The following is a 16,875-nucleotide window of genomic DNA, read 5'->3' as shown; positions in this document are numbered from 1 at the left end:
GGTCACGCCCGACGCTCCGGTAAAACACGCAAGGCACTCATGCGCATAATGAAAAGCATGCTCAAACACACCGCACAAGAGCAAAAAGTCCTTACAGAAAAGACGCGGCCTTTCACAGCAGTTGTGGCTCAGTGTGTGCGTAAACTGCGAGACGGCGTACACACAACAAACGCACACACCGCCAGCAGTGATCCACCAGTGGGCGAGAAGAAACACACCGCCACCGCCTCCAGTTGAGTCCCACGGACAACGGCATACGGCCACAGCCCCAACGCCAACAAACACAACGCACGCGGAGCAAGCAATCACCCAAAGAGCCACACGCGGAAGCGATTCCTCATCCAGCTATGACGCGGCGCCTCACTCCATGCGGTCACACGGAGCGCGCTGTTTCCACAATAGAATTTGTCCGTTTTTCATCCCTTAAAAATGCTACTGTTAGTGATCGGCCCTATAAAATTAAAAATGAAAATGAAAAATGGAAAATGTAGTAAAACTGCGAAAGCAACGGTCACAATAATTCTCCCACAATAGAGCAATTCTCCGTTTAAATCTTTTATAAAAACGCAATTATAAAAGCCTATAAAACTCCCTTAATTTTTTCCTTTTTTTTGCGGAAAACAAGCTTCCCTCATCATTCCCCATATTTTTTTCTTATGCTACTGTCGATAGCTTTGGACACCTGAGATTTTTGTGCAGTACTGTCGCCTGGCGCTGGCGCACCTGCACTGTATGCACACGAAAGTATCCAACTATATAGGATCCAAAGAAATTTTACCAAAAAATAAAATGACGCTTTAATTCCCTAATTTGTGCTTGTATCTTGTTGGTCGTTTTCCACGCTGGAAGCTGTTGGTTTGATGTCATCGGCTGATACACCTACTCGGTACTGATACACCTTTTTCTTCCAAAACTCCGCAATTATTTTTTCAGCGTCGTTCAAATTAGTGGGATCGGCGGGACCACATCTCTGCCAGTCATCCAGCGGCTTGTTGTCTTTGTGCTGCACATAAGCAATCTCCCACAACAAGTTTCGAGATAATGTCTTCCAGCCCTTAAAATATGCCGCCATACGTTCAGTGAACAGCTCCACAGTGCTGGGTATGGTGTGATGCTCACGCGCCGTAGTGATCTGCAGCCCAACCATTATCTTCGGTTTTGAGTCCACAAAGAAAAAGCCGTCCACCAGCGGAAAGTTTTTGGCCGCCGGTCGATACAGCACCCAGTACTCTATGGCAATCCGTTTAGAAGGGTTCTCTGGTAGAACCTCTTTCCTGGTGAAGCTTTTGTTCGAATGCACTTTCAGCGCACAGGTGTGTGACCCAGGTCGTCCTGTTAGCTTCAGTTCCTCAATTTTAGTTCTTATCGCACGCAGGAAATCCTCATTCAAAAATGCGTCTAGGGCTTCATCTTCAAGAATTTGTGGAATGACATAATCCCAAATACTCAACACAAGATAAGTAAAGTCCATCCGCCTCATTTCTTTTTTCATCTTGGCCAATGTTTCACGTTCAAAATGGGGAGATATCAGTATATTCAAATGCGATTCAATGTTGTCTTTTCGTACTCTGACAACCTTCACAAGCTTGTGAGACACATGATTGCTTTCGCACGACTTGCCAGTTCCAATACCAGTGTAATACTGTAGCATCGAACCGGTGATACTATTCACAGCGCCTTCACACTCGTTAAAGCGATCCTTACACTTTTTTTCATTAAAGATGAAGCGGAGAATCGGCCCCACTTCATCCATGCGTTCCTTCACCTTTTTCCAGTAGTCCGCTTCTTCCTCCGTTTCTTCCTCCGGAAGCCGCCGATTGTGCTTCATCCAAATGCACATTGCCTTCACATCGTTTTCTTCAGGACAATTAATTATGATTTTTTCCGGTTCCGCTATCTTCGTCCAATGATAGTAATTCTTTGTGTTCGGTGATGTCACAACAATCATGCCCCATCCCTTGCAAGGCAAACCAGTAGACGGTTTATCACTCTTCATTGACACGTCGTAGATAATATACCCTTTCACCCCACGGTCAGACAACCCGTCCAAAATATCCACGATACTAGACGCCGCACTGTATTTTTTCACCGTTCTTGTGATCTTGTCAAATAGGAATTTTCGATCCGTAATAACGTACGCAACCATTGGGAGTTTCTCCGCATCGTAGTGCAGCAGCTGGTAGAGGAGGTACGAGCCGGCAGCCATCGACTTCCCAATCCCGGGCGTCCCCATCAGCACACGCCGCTTGGGCGAAGGATTGTTCCCACCGTGAATGCTGAACCACTCGGTTAGATCGCCAATGACAATCTGCCACACTCGCTCCACCTCACAGTTCACATAGCAGTCAGGAATAATTTCACTCACCCCCCGTTCCCACGAGTACGGCCATCCCTTTTCCGAGGTGAGCACCATCAGCACGTGAGGTGCTTCATCGGATTGTTCCACACCGTCATCCTTTTCGGGAGTGTCGCCAACTTCGTTGTACGTCCATGACTGTTCCGGTTTCCCCTCCTTCACCTCCATTGCCGTCCCCTCGCCACCAGGAACTTCCACCACATGGTGCCAACTCGCATTGTACACAGACTCGTAGCATCCCTCCAGCATCACAGCTTCAGGAACCTTCGCTGCCTCAAGCATCGCTCTTTCATTTGCCTCACGTTTTTCTTTTCTCTGTACCTGAGCAAAAACCCCGTTTAGTTTTTCACATACAAGTGGAGTGAGCGTAGCCTTTCCTTGATAGCCCCTCCATTGCTCGAGAAAGTGCACACCCCCGTGGTGAAGCTTATAACTAGCCTCCAATAGTATTTTCTTTTCCTCCAGCTCTCTTTCCAGCTCTTGGTACTCTGGTAAATTAAAAATTCTTCCAAGAAGCTGCTGGTCTTGTATGTAAGCATCCGGCTCCTGAACAAACGCCTGCATCGTCACATTGTGGTCTTCACCAACGGCCGCCGTGCCGCCCAAGTTGCTCCGAAGGAAATCGTTCAGCTTCATGTTGGTTCTGCTAGTGCTTCCCTCCATCAGAATGTCCCTTACGGTGCTGCTCATGGTCCACTGTGTTCGCCGCGCCTCCTCCACTCTTATGTGTGTCGCGGCGGGTTGATCTGTAACATTCTCAGACTCCGGCCTCGCTCTCCTCTGATCATCTCCCTGCGGCACGGCAGACGCTTGATTTCCGGACATTGTTTCTCCTTGTTTTCTTGGTTGGATTGAGTTAAAGCTGAATACTAACCAACAAACGAGAGAAGAATAACAAAAGAAAATAATCACAGAAATGACTCGCAGCCAAAACAAGAGTGCCATACGCGCGGTGTGCGACGCACTGTACTCGATGCACTGGTACCACCGCAACGACGGCACGCGGGTGCCATCCACCCAGCACAGTGTTGGTGAGAGCCAACAACAACAATGTGGTACGCACGGAGGGTTCGCCCACGCATACCGCTCGCCACGGTCCCGCACCCCTGTGGCACCGCCGTCACCGCACACACTCTGCGAGAGGACGTGGACATATCGTCACTGACAGAAACAAACAACAGTGGAAAAAAAAATTCGGTGCAGAAGCGGCCACACGCGGACACCCCAAATCATACACGCCACAACAGCGATGCATCATGGTAATCCCCCACACAACAGAAAAACAAAAAAGCAAATTACATGCTTTATGAAAAATTCACGCAATTCGCACAGCACAAAAGAACCATGACACTCCCTTTCTTACTGCATTCGCCGTTCATATTCCCAATGCGTAACCCTGCAGATGTTGCCCCTCCATGGTGAAAGCAACTGCCTCGTTGTGGTGTCATCGCGCAGCCATCCGCCTGGGTGGGAAAAGGAAGGAAAATCAGGTGTCCTTCCACATGGAACGAGGAGGGATTCCACCGCGGTGTCCTCCATGACACAAACACTCCGCGTCCACTGCCCGGTGTCGTGCGCGGACACCGCGAAAAGGTTTTGGGCACGCCACTGTGCCACACGGTGTGACCCCTCGGAACGCAACATCAGGCGTGTTCTCTTCCGGTCGCACTCGTGGCGGTGGTGGCATCCACTGCCTCGCTGCGTGCTGCTGGCGTCGGTTACGATGCTGCGGTGTGATAGAGGGTGCCCGGCAGGAGCGGTGCTGGGCAGGGTGGGCAATACCCTCCGCGGCGAGACACCCAGCGCGACTCCTGACCGCGGCGCTCACGCACTTCCCTCCACTCCTCTCCCTTCATCCGGCAATCGCACAGCCGCCAGCACATTGTCCCCGAAACAACACACACGTAAAAGCGTCGTAGCATATTTCCCGAGAGAACAGAGCGACGATCACACGCTGCGGCCATCGTGCCGACAAGTCCGACGCGGCCGCACCCACAGCAGCAGACACAAAAAAAGATATCTGACACTCCGTGCCACGTCCTCGTGCGTGATGGTTCGGCATTTCAGGGCAATACCGCCACACGTCGTGCAGCATTTCCACAGGGGATGAGAGCCACGGCGCACTCTCGGTGCATCTTTCTTTTTCATTTCCGCGGAATGCAGCAGTTGCCAGCACCGAGTGCACGAGAAGCATCAAGCTGCACTGCAACATGTACGCCGTGCGGTTGTGTGTCTGCAGACACGCAAAGAAAAAAAAGAGCCACGCACGTGAAGAAACAAAAAAAAACACGCAGTGGAGTTACAGGACAGACAAAGAGAAAAGAAAGAGGGCAGCCAAAGCTCAAGAAGGCACGGCAGCCCAACATGTGGCAACTCACAATACGCTTGCAGAAACAAAAAATAAAAACTTAAGACAAAAAAACAAAAAAAAACGCAAAAACAGTTCCCTTGAAGAAGTTTTTCACGCTCACAAAAATACTAACAATAACACGGTGACGCGGAAAAACAAAAAGAAACACGTGTATATTCTTCCTGCAGAAGTAAAAATATATTTGCGTCAGCCGTTCAACCTCCTGGTGTCCACACAACACCCACATTTCATTGGGACGTTCAGTGCGTTGCTGCACATCTTAAATCCCTTTTTCACCGCACCATCGTCATGGAGCTCAATGCCGACTGCACGTGTAATCGGCCGACGGAAAAATTAAAGACATCCCGCCAATCTCAAAATACTCCACTATACAAAAACAATCACATAGAATAAAGCAAAAACAAATACCTCGCGGTGCAGTCCCGGGAGGGAGAGCATGCTTTTAAATAAAGAATTGCACAGGCGGAAAAGGGATATTCAAACCAAAAATAAAATATATAAAATAAAAGGTATATCCAAGCAAAACGTCAATTATTTAGGAGGTTGCGTGGAGAGGTACATATTGCACCCACTAGAGGCAGGGGTCCCGCGGCGTTACGCCCCGTAGAGGGCCGCAAAGCTGCACAGCCCAGCAGCAGCAGCAGCACCCGCAACACGCCCCCAAGCATGGATCCGTCACCGCTTTTCCTGAAGAGTTTTAGTTCATCGTCACTCAGTGGGCGGTTGTACAGAAAGAAGTTTGTCACCGTCGCATTGCTGCCGCTGCCTCCCTCGTCGCCACCAATGTAGAAGCATGAGACTTCAGTCCCCGCGTCTCAGGTGTTCGTAGCGTCTCTGGGCTCCCCACAAGCACGCCATTCACGTACACACATCCCCTGTGGCCGTCCTGCAGCATGAGCGCCATCTGGTATTCTTTCCCCGGCTCCCAAGTGCTGCCCGATGCTGTTTTTATTCTGTAAAACACCGTCTCCCACCTACTGTCCGCGTCGTGTGACAGCCAAATGAAGTTCGTGCTGACGAGTGCGTCCAGACCCGCGCCCGGTAGAGGAGTGCCCAACTTCGGAAAATTTTGAATCATCACCCTCGCCACAATAGTGAAATCACAGCTTACAAAGGTATGCGGCCCATTATGCTCCCGGCTGCTCACGAGCCATACTGCCCCGGACCCAAGCCCCCGTGAATTTGAGCCCATCTTTGGCCTTCATTGCATTCTTCGTCATAATTGCACTCACGCAAAGGTAATCGTCGCTCCACGTGTCACCACCGGACGATGCTTTGGACAGGAAAACAACCAGACCCGCCGTGGGTGTGAACAACTCAGAGAACGAGGAATCCAGCTGTGCCCAACTCTTCAAGACGTAATTGATCATCTGTAGCCCCTCCGTTAGTGGGACAAGTGAAATGGTGTTGCTTGCTTTAATAATACCATCCTGTAAAATGTGCAACGCACCATCCGAGTGCAGCAGGGCGTGAAAACGTTCCAAGTTATTATCCATGGCAACGGGTCCAACAGAAAACGTGCGGTTATTGTCCGTGACCCAAAGATGGAACACATTTTCCCTTTTCTCCCCCGAGAAGTACCTTTTCCAAGTGTACAGCATCACCTTCACTCCCTCAATGGTCGCGGTGATAGGGGCTTCCACAGGCAAATTGTCTTCCCGAAAGACTCCCAATTTTGAATTGGCCCACACGCCTGAGAGTGTCCCAATAGCCTTTGTCAGCGTTGCCCCCATGTCATGCGAATCGAACAAACTCTGGCCATCTTTGCACTGAACGATCATAAAAATTTGTTTCCTATTTCATTCGGTAATGCGGGGGTTAAAGCATGCCGCAGGAGAAAAGCCCTCTGGGAACACACAGGTATTGCCGTTGAATAAGTGATTCTGGAGAAAGGATCGATTTTCCCCATTCCTCGTCCTCAGGGTAAACACAAGTGTGCCACCCTCCATCACAATGCCTGAACTAATACCACCCCAAAATCCGACAGTTTGCTTTTAATCCTTTGGGGGATCTGCCGTGAAGGTGACTTGGGTTCGACCCAGTCGATCAATGTACTTTGCACGCCGTCATTGGAGTGCGTGGCATCACCCTCAACCAGTTGAATATCCCAGCCAACCTTATTCTAGCGACCATCATTTTTTTCACATATTGTAGCTTCCCACAAGTAGAAGCACTTTATTGTCCTTTGCAATCGCTGTGGGGTTGCACGCAACAACAAAAAGATCCTCTTCATTCACTGTACTAAACAGTGTGCGTACCCCCCATTTACCCCTATTGTTCTCGGCGGCAATTAACGGCCACGTCTCCGCGGCGTTGATTTACCCCGCCACAATATCAGAGGGACGCACATTCAATCTATAGTGGGAACCTTTATACTCGGTGTGACCTTCAGCAAATGCAATCGTCACTCCACCAGCACGGACAAGAGAAGGTGCAGCGAATGAATCCCTCATTCCACTTTTGCCAGAACCACTTTTTTGGTACCACCTGCGTCTTCATCCGCACATAGATGTCAACCGGTTGTGGCATTCGCACGTCCCCTGACTGCTGCCCTTCCGCGTTAGCAGATCCAAATCCACGGCACGTCATCACGAAAGGAGGAGGAGCAGCATCATCACGGAAGTAAACACATGCCGGGACATGTGGGGCCTCTGCGGCTCACTCTCTCTTCCTTCCCTCCTCCTTCCGCCAAATCCGGTCACGCGGCGACAACTGTTTGTGTGTGCGGGGTGCCTTCACTGCAGCAACACGTGAGAGCATATGAATATGTGTGTGTGGGCGGTCTGTGTGCTGTTGTTGGTCCTTTCAGTGCCTTCCAACTTCACAGTAGCGTTTTGTGCTTGTCTTCCTTCTTTCCTCGTGTGTGTGTTCAAGAAGTGGAGAGAAAAGGAAATATGTCGAGGAATGAAGTGAAACTAAATAAAGCAGGGCATTGCAAAACAATAAGCAGCGTAACATTCTACACTGAGCCATACAATCATCGTTGCCACTGCAGCAGTTATTCCAGTCATTCACCATCACCCAAATGTAGCGTGTCTGCAGATACAGGAACAAGTATAATGATGTACACACATGGCGAAAGACTTTTTCCCACCAAAAAAAAAAAAAAACATCATTTATCCGGCAATCAAAAGACAATGAGAAGAAGCAAAGCCTCAAGTGTTAAAAACAAATAAAAACAGCATCCTTCAAAAACCCCTTATGAAAAAGGCTAATAAAAAGTATATAAACATGTACACACAAGCTGCTGGAGTTCTTATGGTTAACCTTCCCTAGTCTTCGCAATAATTATTTCTTCTTTAAAATGCTTTTCCTCGTTTGTTTCCCTAATTTGCGAACGGAGAAATTCATTTTCTCAAGATGTTCCACCTATTCCTCCAAAGTAAATACAGCCCATGAGAACCACAAGAACGTTGTCAAGAATATTTTATTTTGTGAGTGCGTACAGGCGCAGGATTCAAAAGCTGCGTCATTTACCCACCTCATGAAACACTGTATAGTCCAAAATGACATCACCTTTCAACAAAACAAAACCTCCCCGCCCAGCGCCTAACCCCTCTTCTTTTTAGTTATTTATTTAATCGTTTCTTTGCTTCAAATGAAAATGCGGTATTTTTGTCATTTTACGCCATGCATGGCCCTTATTTGAAAGAGGACTTTATCTCTTGAGCCAACAGCGGCAGAACAAGACTGGGGTCAGAAAGGCTATGCCTCGTTCCATTAAACCCAGTTGCGGGAAACACCTCCTCAGCTGAGAGAACCCGTGCAGCATCATCCTTGTCGCCGTTCAAAACCTCAACCAGAGTCCAAGAAGAGCCCCTCTCAGCTTTAGATGTCCCTCTACATCCCCTTTCTGTAAACTCCACCAGAATAGAATAAAAAGAAAACGCAACAGTGTCGCTTGTATTGCTAGATAAACATGGTGAAATCATCGTTCGGGACTTTTTACCATTCGAATTGTTGGCTTCAACAAACGAAGGAAGAAACCTCTCCAGATACAAGCGATATTCATGATTTTTAAGCAAACCCTGGGGCAATAGAACAAAGTCACAATACACGACCAGCGACATTAGAATTGGAGAGACCACGGAAAGCAAAAAATGTCCCTTTGCCCAAGAAATGAGGAGTTTCAAGGCCTTAAAAGCAATATGAAACGCACTGCCATCAGGAAGACAATCTATTTTGTGCATGTACTCAATAATAACTGTTACCACACGATCAAAAACCATCGTGATAATTTCCCCAAGAATTATTCTGTAGAGTGGAGGAGCGTTACGAATATCAGCTAATTCCTTCTGTTCCGTCTGAGAAAGTAAGGTTGTCAAGAGTGAATGGAGATGTGAGCAAAGTATGGCCGTTGCTGCAACCAATCCCTCTTCCATTGAAATGCAACCTCTTCCTGAAAATGGAAAAAGAGTCACAAAATTGTCACACAAACCTTGAATTTGGTGAATACAAAGCAAAGCGAGTGTGCTGGCACAGTAATCCAAACCAGCAAACCAAAACATGTCTGTTGCAACAGGAACACTCAAATCTCTCGCAAGATCCTGTATGATGGCTTCTCCTCGTGTTGTAAACGTATCGACATCCAAATCCCTGAGATCTGCAATTCTTATAGACATCCCTTTAACATCACACGGATTAAATTGATGTCTTGTGTACAGGATGGATCCGTAAATAACGTGTGTTAAAAGGCTAAGCCAGTTGCCAATGTGTCGCGTCTCTCGACACACTTCAACAACAACATGAGCCAGAAAACTAACAACAAAGCGACCCAGGGTTTCTCCATCCTGATTTAAATAAAAATCAAGAGCTAAATGAGCTCCATTCGAAGCATCTCTCGCTGTTTGAGACTCCCTACCAATGTCTCCACACCACCTTACAGCATCACAAATCTGCCTAATGACCCCATGAACGGGGTCTTCAAAAGCAATATTTCTCTTCCAAGACGGCTTAAGAGTGGATAAATCCTTACCCTTCAAAATAGCCGCATCTGAGCCCCGTGTAAAAGCAAGATTCTTAAAGTTTTCCTTGCTGATTGTATTTGACACGCCCCCCGTCCTTCGATGCATGGGTGCAACTAACGTGTGTAAAGATGTATCCGGGGCTGAAGCACACTTGTCAAAATTTATTTTATTGAGTTCTTTGTCCACCTGAGTTTCTTTCGTCTCAGAATGGATATCCTCGCTCCTTTGCTCGCTTGCAGTCCCTGTCAAACTATCAATGACACTTAAGTAATCGTCAACCACAAATGAAGTGGTTGAATGATTAATATGTTCCTCAGAGGGATCGTGGGGTCCAAACAAGGACGCGGTGCTCGGCTCGCGCATGTAGGAGCTAGAGGATGCATTGGAAGCAGTTTGAACATCTTGTTGCCGGATATAAAGACTTTCTTTTACACCCCTCAGTCTTAAATGAACCTCTGTTAACCCGTCCCGTTCACGGATAATCACCCTTCTCTCCGGAAAAGCTTCTTCAACAATGTTCTTGCTCAAGTCGTAGGACAAACTTGTCACAAAATGGGAGCGCAACTCTTCAATGCGAACCTTGAGTGGCTTCTTCTTGTACTTCCAATCGTTCTGTCGTTGCAGCGTTGACGTAAAGATGCGAGACAAGTTCACGTGAGGCTTTCCTCCATCGTCTGCAATGAGCGGAGGCGACGACGCGTGAATCTTGTCTCCCCGTTTAACGTGAAGTAAATAAGTCTTTCCCGCCACACATCCGGCTACCATATCGATCGATAAAAAAAAAACTATGCGCACATCTCGCGTAAACTTACTCTGCATGGTAAAGAAAAACTAACAAATGAAAAATTATATATAGAAAGAGAGGGGGGAAAAAAGAGTTGCTACCAAGATATAGAAGAGAAGACCAAAAAAAAGAGAGAGAGAAAAATAAAAATAAAACTTGTTGTTCTTGTTGTGTTTTGCTTGTTTGTGCTTCTTCGTGCTTGCTCACCACTTCGGAGTCGTCCCCCTTGTCTTAATGTACTCTTCGGACCTCTGACGTCCAAGTTCCTGCCTGAGCGATGCGGTCTCTTCCGCACTTCGAATCACTCCCATCTCCTCCATTTCGGCTCGTCCCTTCCTAGCAGTGCTCCAACGCTGCAGGATGGCATCATCTATTGATCCACCACTAAGTACCTTTTTATGAAGCTCGGTTGGCTCACCATCACCACCTTCCTCACTTTTTTTCAAGCCACTTTTCGGGTCAACATCCTCAAATGCCACCTTACTAGGCTTGTGCGCGAGTGAAAAAAGAACTCTTGAGAACTCCGAAACAGCGTTCTCGCACCTAGACATCTACTGAACCGTGGGTAATCCATCTAAGGAAGTCCTTCTTGCTACCTCCTTATATCCCAAAGCCTCAAAATGTTCGATATCCTTCGAGTCAGGGCAAACAGATGAAACTCGATGGCAGTAACGTTCGCAAAGTTCGCAGTCCTCTTGTCGACGTTGTTTGGCAACCGCCGCAAACTGATTTTCCCATCCTTTTGGTGCGCGGCTTTGATTGTCCAGAACTCTCGCGGTCCTTTCCAAACAAAAGCTCGAACAATCCGCGCACAGTGCAACTAACGACGAGAGCGTCAGCTGGCTTGTATCGTACTTGTCTCTACGTGTCTGAAGGGTCATAAGAGCAAAAATTAAAAGGGAAAAAAAAGAAAAAAAAAGGCCAACCCAATGGCGTACCCTTTTTTGCCATGCGTTTGAGTGCAGCAGTTACTGTTCCTACTTTTATTTACTCTCTCGCATTTTATTCACAGGACTCCAGCGCCTCTTCATGGACAACAGAGAAACAAAATCAAAAATAAAATAAAATAAGCATTTGTCTTTAGTCAAAAAGACCAAATCCCATGTCATCGTCCTCCTCCTCTTCCGCAGCTGCAGCAGGCGCGGCGGCACCACTAGAGGCGGCGGCAGCGGCAGTGGGTGCAGAAGCGGTGGCAGCATTGGGACGTGTAACCCCTCCTACAAGCTTCGATTTGCCTTCAGTGCATACCGTATCAAAGTCCTTGCCTGCAAACTCGGCAAAAAGTGCATCCACGCGAGAAGGATCGACAGGGACGCCGGCAGCCTTCAATACGGCCTCAACTGCAGACTTTGAGGGGGTCCCTCCTGAGAGGCCAACAAGAGCGTAAGCGGCAAGGTACTTCATCTGACAAGACAACTTATAAAGCAAAAAAAAAAAAGAAAAGACATCATAAAAGAAGTTGGAAAAGAAAAAAGGTAAAAACAATTTCATACAACAATAATAAGTGAATAAAACAACAAAGAGAAAGTATTATAATAACAATCATAATAATTTCGCTTTCGTGCGTGAAAATGTTTCTTAGTGAATCCGCTGCATATTTTGAAGAAACTCGTTAACCGCCTCTCGTGTTAGGGGCAAGGTAGGCAATCCGCTTTCAGAGAATAGGGCATTTACGTCACCTATGGTCTTGCACTCATCCAAGCAAGCATCACTCCTTTCAGCAAAACTATTGTCTAAATCGTTGTGCTCAAAAAATTCTCCTAGAGTGGAATTCATTGAAAAATAGCAGCTTTTAATGCGACTTTCGGCCTCGCGTAGTATTCGCTGTTGAATAGTTTGTGAAAAAGTTAAAAAGGACTCAATCAAATCTCCACTACAAACACACCTGGACAGATAGCGTTTTCGACGCTTGTCAAAAACCCCTGATGACACGACGTTCGCATTCTCAAACGAGGCATTGCGACTATAGCCTCGTTCCTGCCCTGCACGAAGAACCTCTCGATACGTGACATGCTCGAACCCTCCCAAAGCTGGAACTACTGATGAGACAGCAACCTCCAGAGCCTTTAAGAGAAGATATGTTTCGTTGGACACAGGGGTTATCGTACCAAAAGCACCATGGGAGGTTCCAAAAACGACTTGGGGGCCGCAAATCCCAGGAATAAGTGTAGTTGGAATAGGAACAGCAATATTTGTAACAGAACACGGGGCAAAACTGCCTAGTTGCATTGCTGTCACCATGTCTCCCAAATGATACTGTGCGCTTGTTTCGAGTTTACCGCTTGACACCGTAGCCGATGTTGCGTTTGAGGCACTCGGCAAAGTCGATGCACCACGAGAGAGACAAAAAAAATTGTAGTAATCATCCCCAAAACAAATATTGTAGATGTTGCCCAATTGAAACACAGTACCATCCATAACTCCCCGCGGCTCGGAGTCACGGGCAACTATCTCGAGACTGCCCTGAAAAGTATCCACCTGAATAAAAAAGCAACTATGGCGGGCGTCAAAGGCCACCATGTAAGATGCGTCCCCTTGAAATATAGGCAACACACGTGTTACAATGGTACCGATACAAATCGTTTCCTCGGCCACAAAAACAGAGTCCGCAGCATTCCAACTATACAACGCTATACAACCATTTATTCCAAGGGCTATTCGACCAACATAGTTTGGAACAATACAACAACATTGAAGCGCCCCTTCAACATCTTTGCTACCAATTTGGCGTAGTTGTGGTCGTTCTGATATTAATTTTCCTTGTTCGACAGAATACCATATGAATCGACTTGACCGTGGCAACTGTTCATCCGGAAACGCAAAGGTGGTACCCAAAAGTATCGCCTTGTCTTTATCCGCCTCATTACCGTTGGGGGATTCGTTAGACCCTCCAAGAACAACAGTCTCAAAAAAAACACATCGTTCGTTTCCCAAGAGTTCAATTGAGAAGAGTTCAATTAAGAGTTCATTTTGTGGAACCCATGAATTCGCCAACTCATGCCCCATCAATAAAAGGATCTGATCCTTTTCATTTCGGCGAACAGACATCACAAAGACGTTCCACCACGCGATGTATTTCACTCGAGTCACAGTGGCTTTCAGGCCCAGAAAACATGAGTTTAACTTCTTAAGATCCACAATATTTCCAAACGCAAGAGAATTTTCACTCTGAGAAAGAAATATGTATTTAGATGAAATGTGGGAACCTTCAATTATAGCGCACGCCGCAACATCATTGAAATCAATTCCAGTAAGTTGAAAGCCCGTATCGCAAAGAATGATGATGAGAGGTACTTCTCCAAGGCAAAGAACTGCATTATGGCTTTCCAAATTAAATAATTGCACAGGCTGCATCCTAATAAATGTTTCCCGAGCAGCACTTCCCATTAACATTGATTCCAAAGAAATATCCGCAATATACCCATTCAGTAATCCAACAACAAGTCGTGGTGTATGAAGGTGTGACAAAATACACATGGAACACGAGGTTGCCGAACAAAAAATGCGACCCTTCAATAAAATCTCTCCATCCTGAACCTCATACAAACAAACGGCACCGGAGTTCCATTCTCCAATTACAAAACCCTGCGAAGATGAAATTACCAAACATGAAACTTCGTTATCCAGCTCAAGTGACGCCCTTGTATGGTGGGTATTGAGATCCACAACGGATACAAATCTTGAGCTTGAGAACACAAGTAATCTCAAATTGGCATCCGCACTTGCATGCTGAATGCCAAATTCATTTTTACAGATAATATATACTCCTTTACCACCCTTCACAAAGTTTACTCCAACTGAAGTCACCTGTACAAATGTGTTTCGCTCAGAAACATACACAAGTGATAATGTCACTTTCGATTTGTCAAAAGGAGACTCGGAAAGCTCCTTAATAGTAGTCATGTTTGGCGTAGTCTGGAACTGATATACTCCACTATATGCAATCTGTAAATATCTTTCAGCACCTTATATTCCTGTAGGAGTAAAATTTTGCCGAGAAGCTGAGCATCTTTTACGTGAGCACCGAGATCAAAAAAAATACATCTCATCGGCAAATTGCACCCAACAACAGCTTCACTGGGATTAATGTACCTCCGAATAAAATCATTCAGCCCCATGCTGGTGATGCGATCCTTTCCCTCCAGCAGTAAATCCTCCACCCGACTGTCAAGGGTCCACTTCGTTTGCTGCCTTTTCCCCACTCCTCTGCGAGTCGCATCGGGTTGATCGGTGTCAGCATAGGACTCCGGCCTCGTTCTCTTCCGACAATCTCCCTGCGGCACAGTGGGCGCTTGACTCTCCAGGCATTGTTTCTCCTTGCCTTCTCAGTTAGTTTGAGTTAAATCTAAACAATAGTCACCAAACAAAAAAGGGAAATGAGAAAAAAATACAATAGGCACAGTCATGGCTCGCAGCCACAACAAGAGACTCACCCACACAGTGTGACGGCACAGTATTCGGTGCACACCAAATGCACGAGGACCACCACAACGATATGTGGATGTCATCCACCCAGCACAGTGTTGGTGGGTGCCAACAATAACAGCAACGTGGTGTACACGGAGGGTTCGCCCACGCATACCGCTCGCCACGGTCCCGCACCCCTGTGCACATTAACCCTGACACACACACAAAAGTGGGAGGAGAATTCGGTGCAGCAACGGCCACATGCAGGGAGGACAAATCATACACGCCGCAACGGCGATGCATCACGGTAATTCCCCACACAACAGAAAAGAGTGTAACTTGCATGCTTTGTGGAAAATATCTGCGGTGTGCATGGCAAAAGATTGCCGTCACGCTGCCTTTCTTATTGCATTCGCCATTCACGTATCACTTGGAAGCACGCAGCCACCACTCCTCCGTTCCGCTCCCCGTGCTGCTCGTGTCGCTCCACTGGAGGAAGTTGTCACCGCACATCCCCCTCACCGTGCATTGCGGAATACAAATCAACCACACGGCAAGAGTGCGGTGCCACCCCGCAAAAAAAATCCCAGGATCTTCCCCACCGCCTCGTGTGGCACGGGCGGCAGTCTCATTATGTCTGTGAAGGCTTTTTTTCCAATCAAGAACGCGGCCCCACCACACGCCCGTAAAAACGTTTTGTCTGTCGCACGCAAAGGACTGGAGCGGGAGAACAGCAGGAAAGAAAACACCGGCAGCCATGAGCAGCCCGCACACGCCAACACACCGCTGCCCCGCATATCACCAAAAATAAAAATACCAAGGAAACATGCCACATCCCAACTGCAAATCGCGGGTGCGGTTGCCACACACACTCCCACCTCCTGGGCGTGTGCGGCCCCTCGCTGCTCGGCGCTCCAAGTGGGATCAACAAAAGCACCAATTCGGGAACATTCGACCACCGCCACAGCAGTCACGCTCCCCATTTCTCACAAAGGCGAAGGCTTGCAGTGGCGCAGCGGACGGCGGCACGCACAGTCTCAGAGTAATGAACTGCCGCGGGAATCACGCAACGGCGATGCGCCCCTCCTTTTTGGGAAGCCCAACAAAAAACATGTGTCGCGCAGTCCCCGTGAGCAACACACATTGAACCGTATTCAGCTCCACTACTGTGGCCATCCGCACTCACAGCATGAGTGCGACAACGCAGGCAAGGAAGCACGGAATAATAGCACGCATCCCTCCCATAAAGGTCAGGCGGAGTCCGTGCTGCCTTCAACAATAATTCCACCCCACATCGCCCCTCTGCATATCCGCAGCAAAAAGGCCCACACGGTGCACACTACATTACAATTTCCTAAACAGCAAACCGGATCATCAGAGTGCTGCCCTCTTCTCAATGTTGGGTAGAGGCTCTCTGATCCTTGTCGCCGCCAGCCTGCGGTATTATGGAGGAGAATCACGTTCTCGGCATATCTCTCCATTTTCCCTCGCTTTCCCGACGCCGCAAATTAAGTGACGTCCCACAAGTGATTTCGACCGTTCCGAAGAACGTGACGTGTCAGACTCACTGAAACTGTGTGCCTGTGTATTATTACGGGCGAGCGACACAATGCTCTCGCACATCCGTGTATTCCGATCCTGCGCAACACCATATTTGGCGGTGCTGAAAACGTTAGACACCAAACACTCATAAATCGCACAATGAATGCCTCTGGAAAACAAACCCCCATTAACGTCAACACAGGCACAGTAACCGAACAAATTAACAAAAAAAATCCAACCTCTGCGCGTCCTCCCGCAAGAAGGTGAAGACACACACACTTGTTCCCTTTAGTTTCACTCCAACTGCTCGGAATTGATGGGTCTATAGTAGGAAACACGCCACTCTTCCCTCGCTCTGTCACGAGGCATGGATGCTGCGAGAGGCTGCCAAGATGAGCCTCACGTGTGTGGACCCCAATGCTCGGGGCAGGTCGACAGCCACCCACAC

General features: G+C 47.7%; 4 protein-coding genes and 2 pseudogenes across 4 annotated transcripts, besides 4 other annotated features; all 6 read right to left on the bottom strand.

Moving 5' to 3' along the window:
• Positions 1–147: a repeat region.
• Positions 1–16,875: part of a sequence feature (areas not merged during assembly with more than two copies in the genome that could not be assigned to a particular haplotype) that runs on past the window's edge.
• Positions 806–3,301, bottom strand: Tc00.1047053510643.190 (retrotransposon hot spot (RHS) protein, putative; the record flags this gene model as incomplete). Its single annotated transcript, XM_813760.1, has 1 exon — positions 806–3,301. One exon carries the CDS (start codon positions 3,299–3,301, stop codon positions 806–808), a length of 2,496 nt encoding a protein of 831 aa, XP_818853.1.
• Positions 5,212–5,235: a sequence feature (AT_rich).
• On the bottom strand, positions 5,301–7,487 carry Tc00.1047053510643.180 (annotated as a pseudogene).
• On the bottom strand, positions 8,369–10,513 carry Tc00.1047053510643.160 (AGP2beta-2, putative; the record flags this gene model as incomplete). Its single annotated transcript, XM_813759.1, has 1 exon — positions 8,369–10,513. One exon carries the CDS (start codon positions 10,511–10,513, stop codon positions 8,369–8,371), a length of 2,145 nt encoding a protein of 714 aa, XP_818852.1.
• Positions 10,682–11,359, bottom strand: Tc00.1047053510643.150 (annotated as a pseudogene).
• Positions 11,559–11,882, bottom strand: Tc00.1047053510643.140 (60S acidic ribosomal protein P2, putative; the record flags this gene model as incomplete). The annotated part of the gene is made up of 1 exon (XM_813758.1): positions 11,559–11,882. The coding sequence occupies one exon, from the start codon at positions 11,880–11,882 to the stop codon at positions 11,559–11,561; it is 324 nt and encodes a 107-aa protein (XP_818851.1).
• Positions 11,605–11,675: a microsatellite.
• Tc00.1047053510643.130 (damage-specific DNA binding protein, putative) lies at positions 12,057–14,381 on the bottom strand (the record flags this gene model as incomplete). The annotated part of the gene is made up of 1 exon (XM_813757.1): positions 12,057–14,381. The coding sequence occupies one exon, from the start codon at positions 14,379–14,381 to the stop codon at positions 12,057–12,059; it is 2,325 nt and encodes a 774-aa protein (XP_818850.1).

The sequence above is a fragment of the Trypanosoma cruzi genome, genomic scaffold (genome assembly GCF_000209065.1).
Source record: "Trypanosoma cruzi strain CL Brener 1047053516803 genomic scaffold, whole genome shotgun sequence".
NCBI classification, from domain to species: domain Eukaryota; phylum Euglenozoa; class Kinetoplastea; order Trypanosomatida; family Trypanosomatidae; genus Trypanosoma; species Trypanosoma cruzi.
This window is presented reverse-complemented; position numbering and strand designations above follow the sequence as displayed.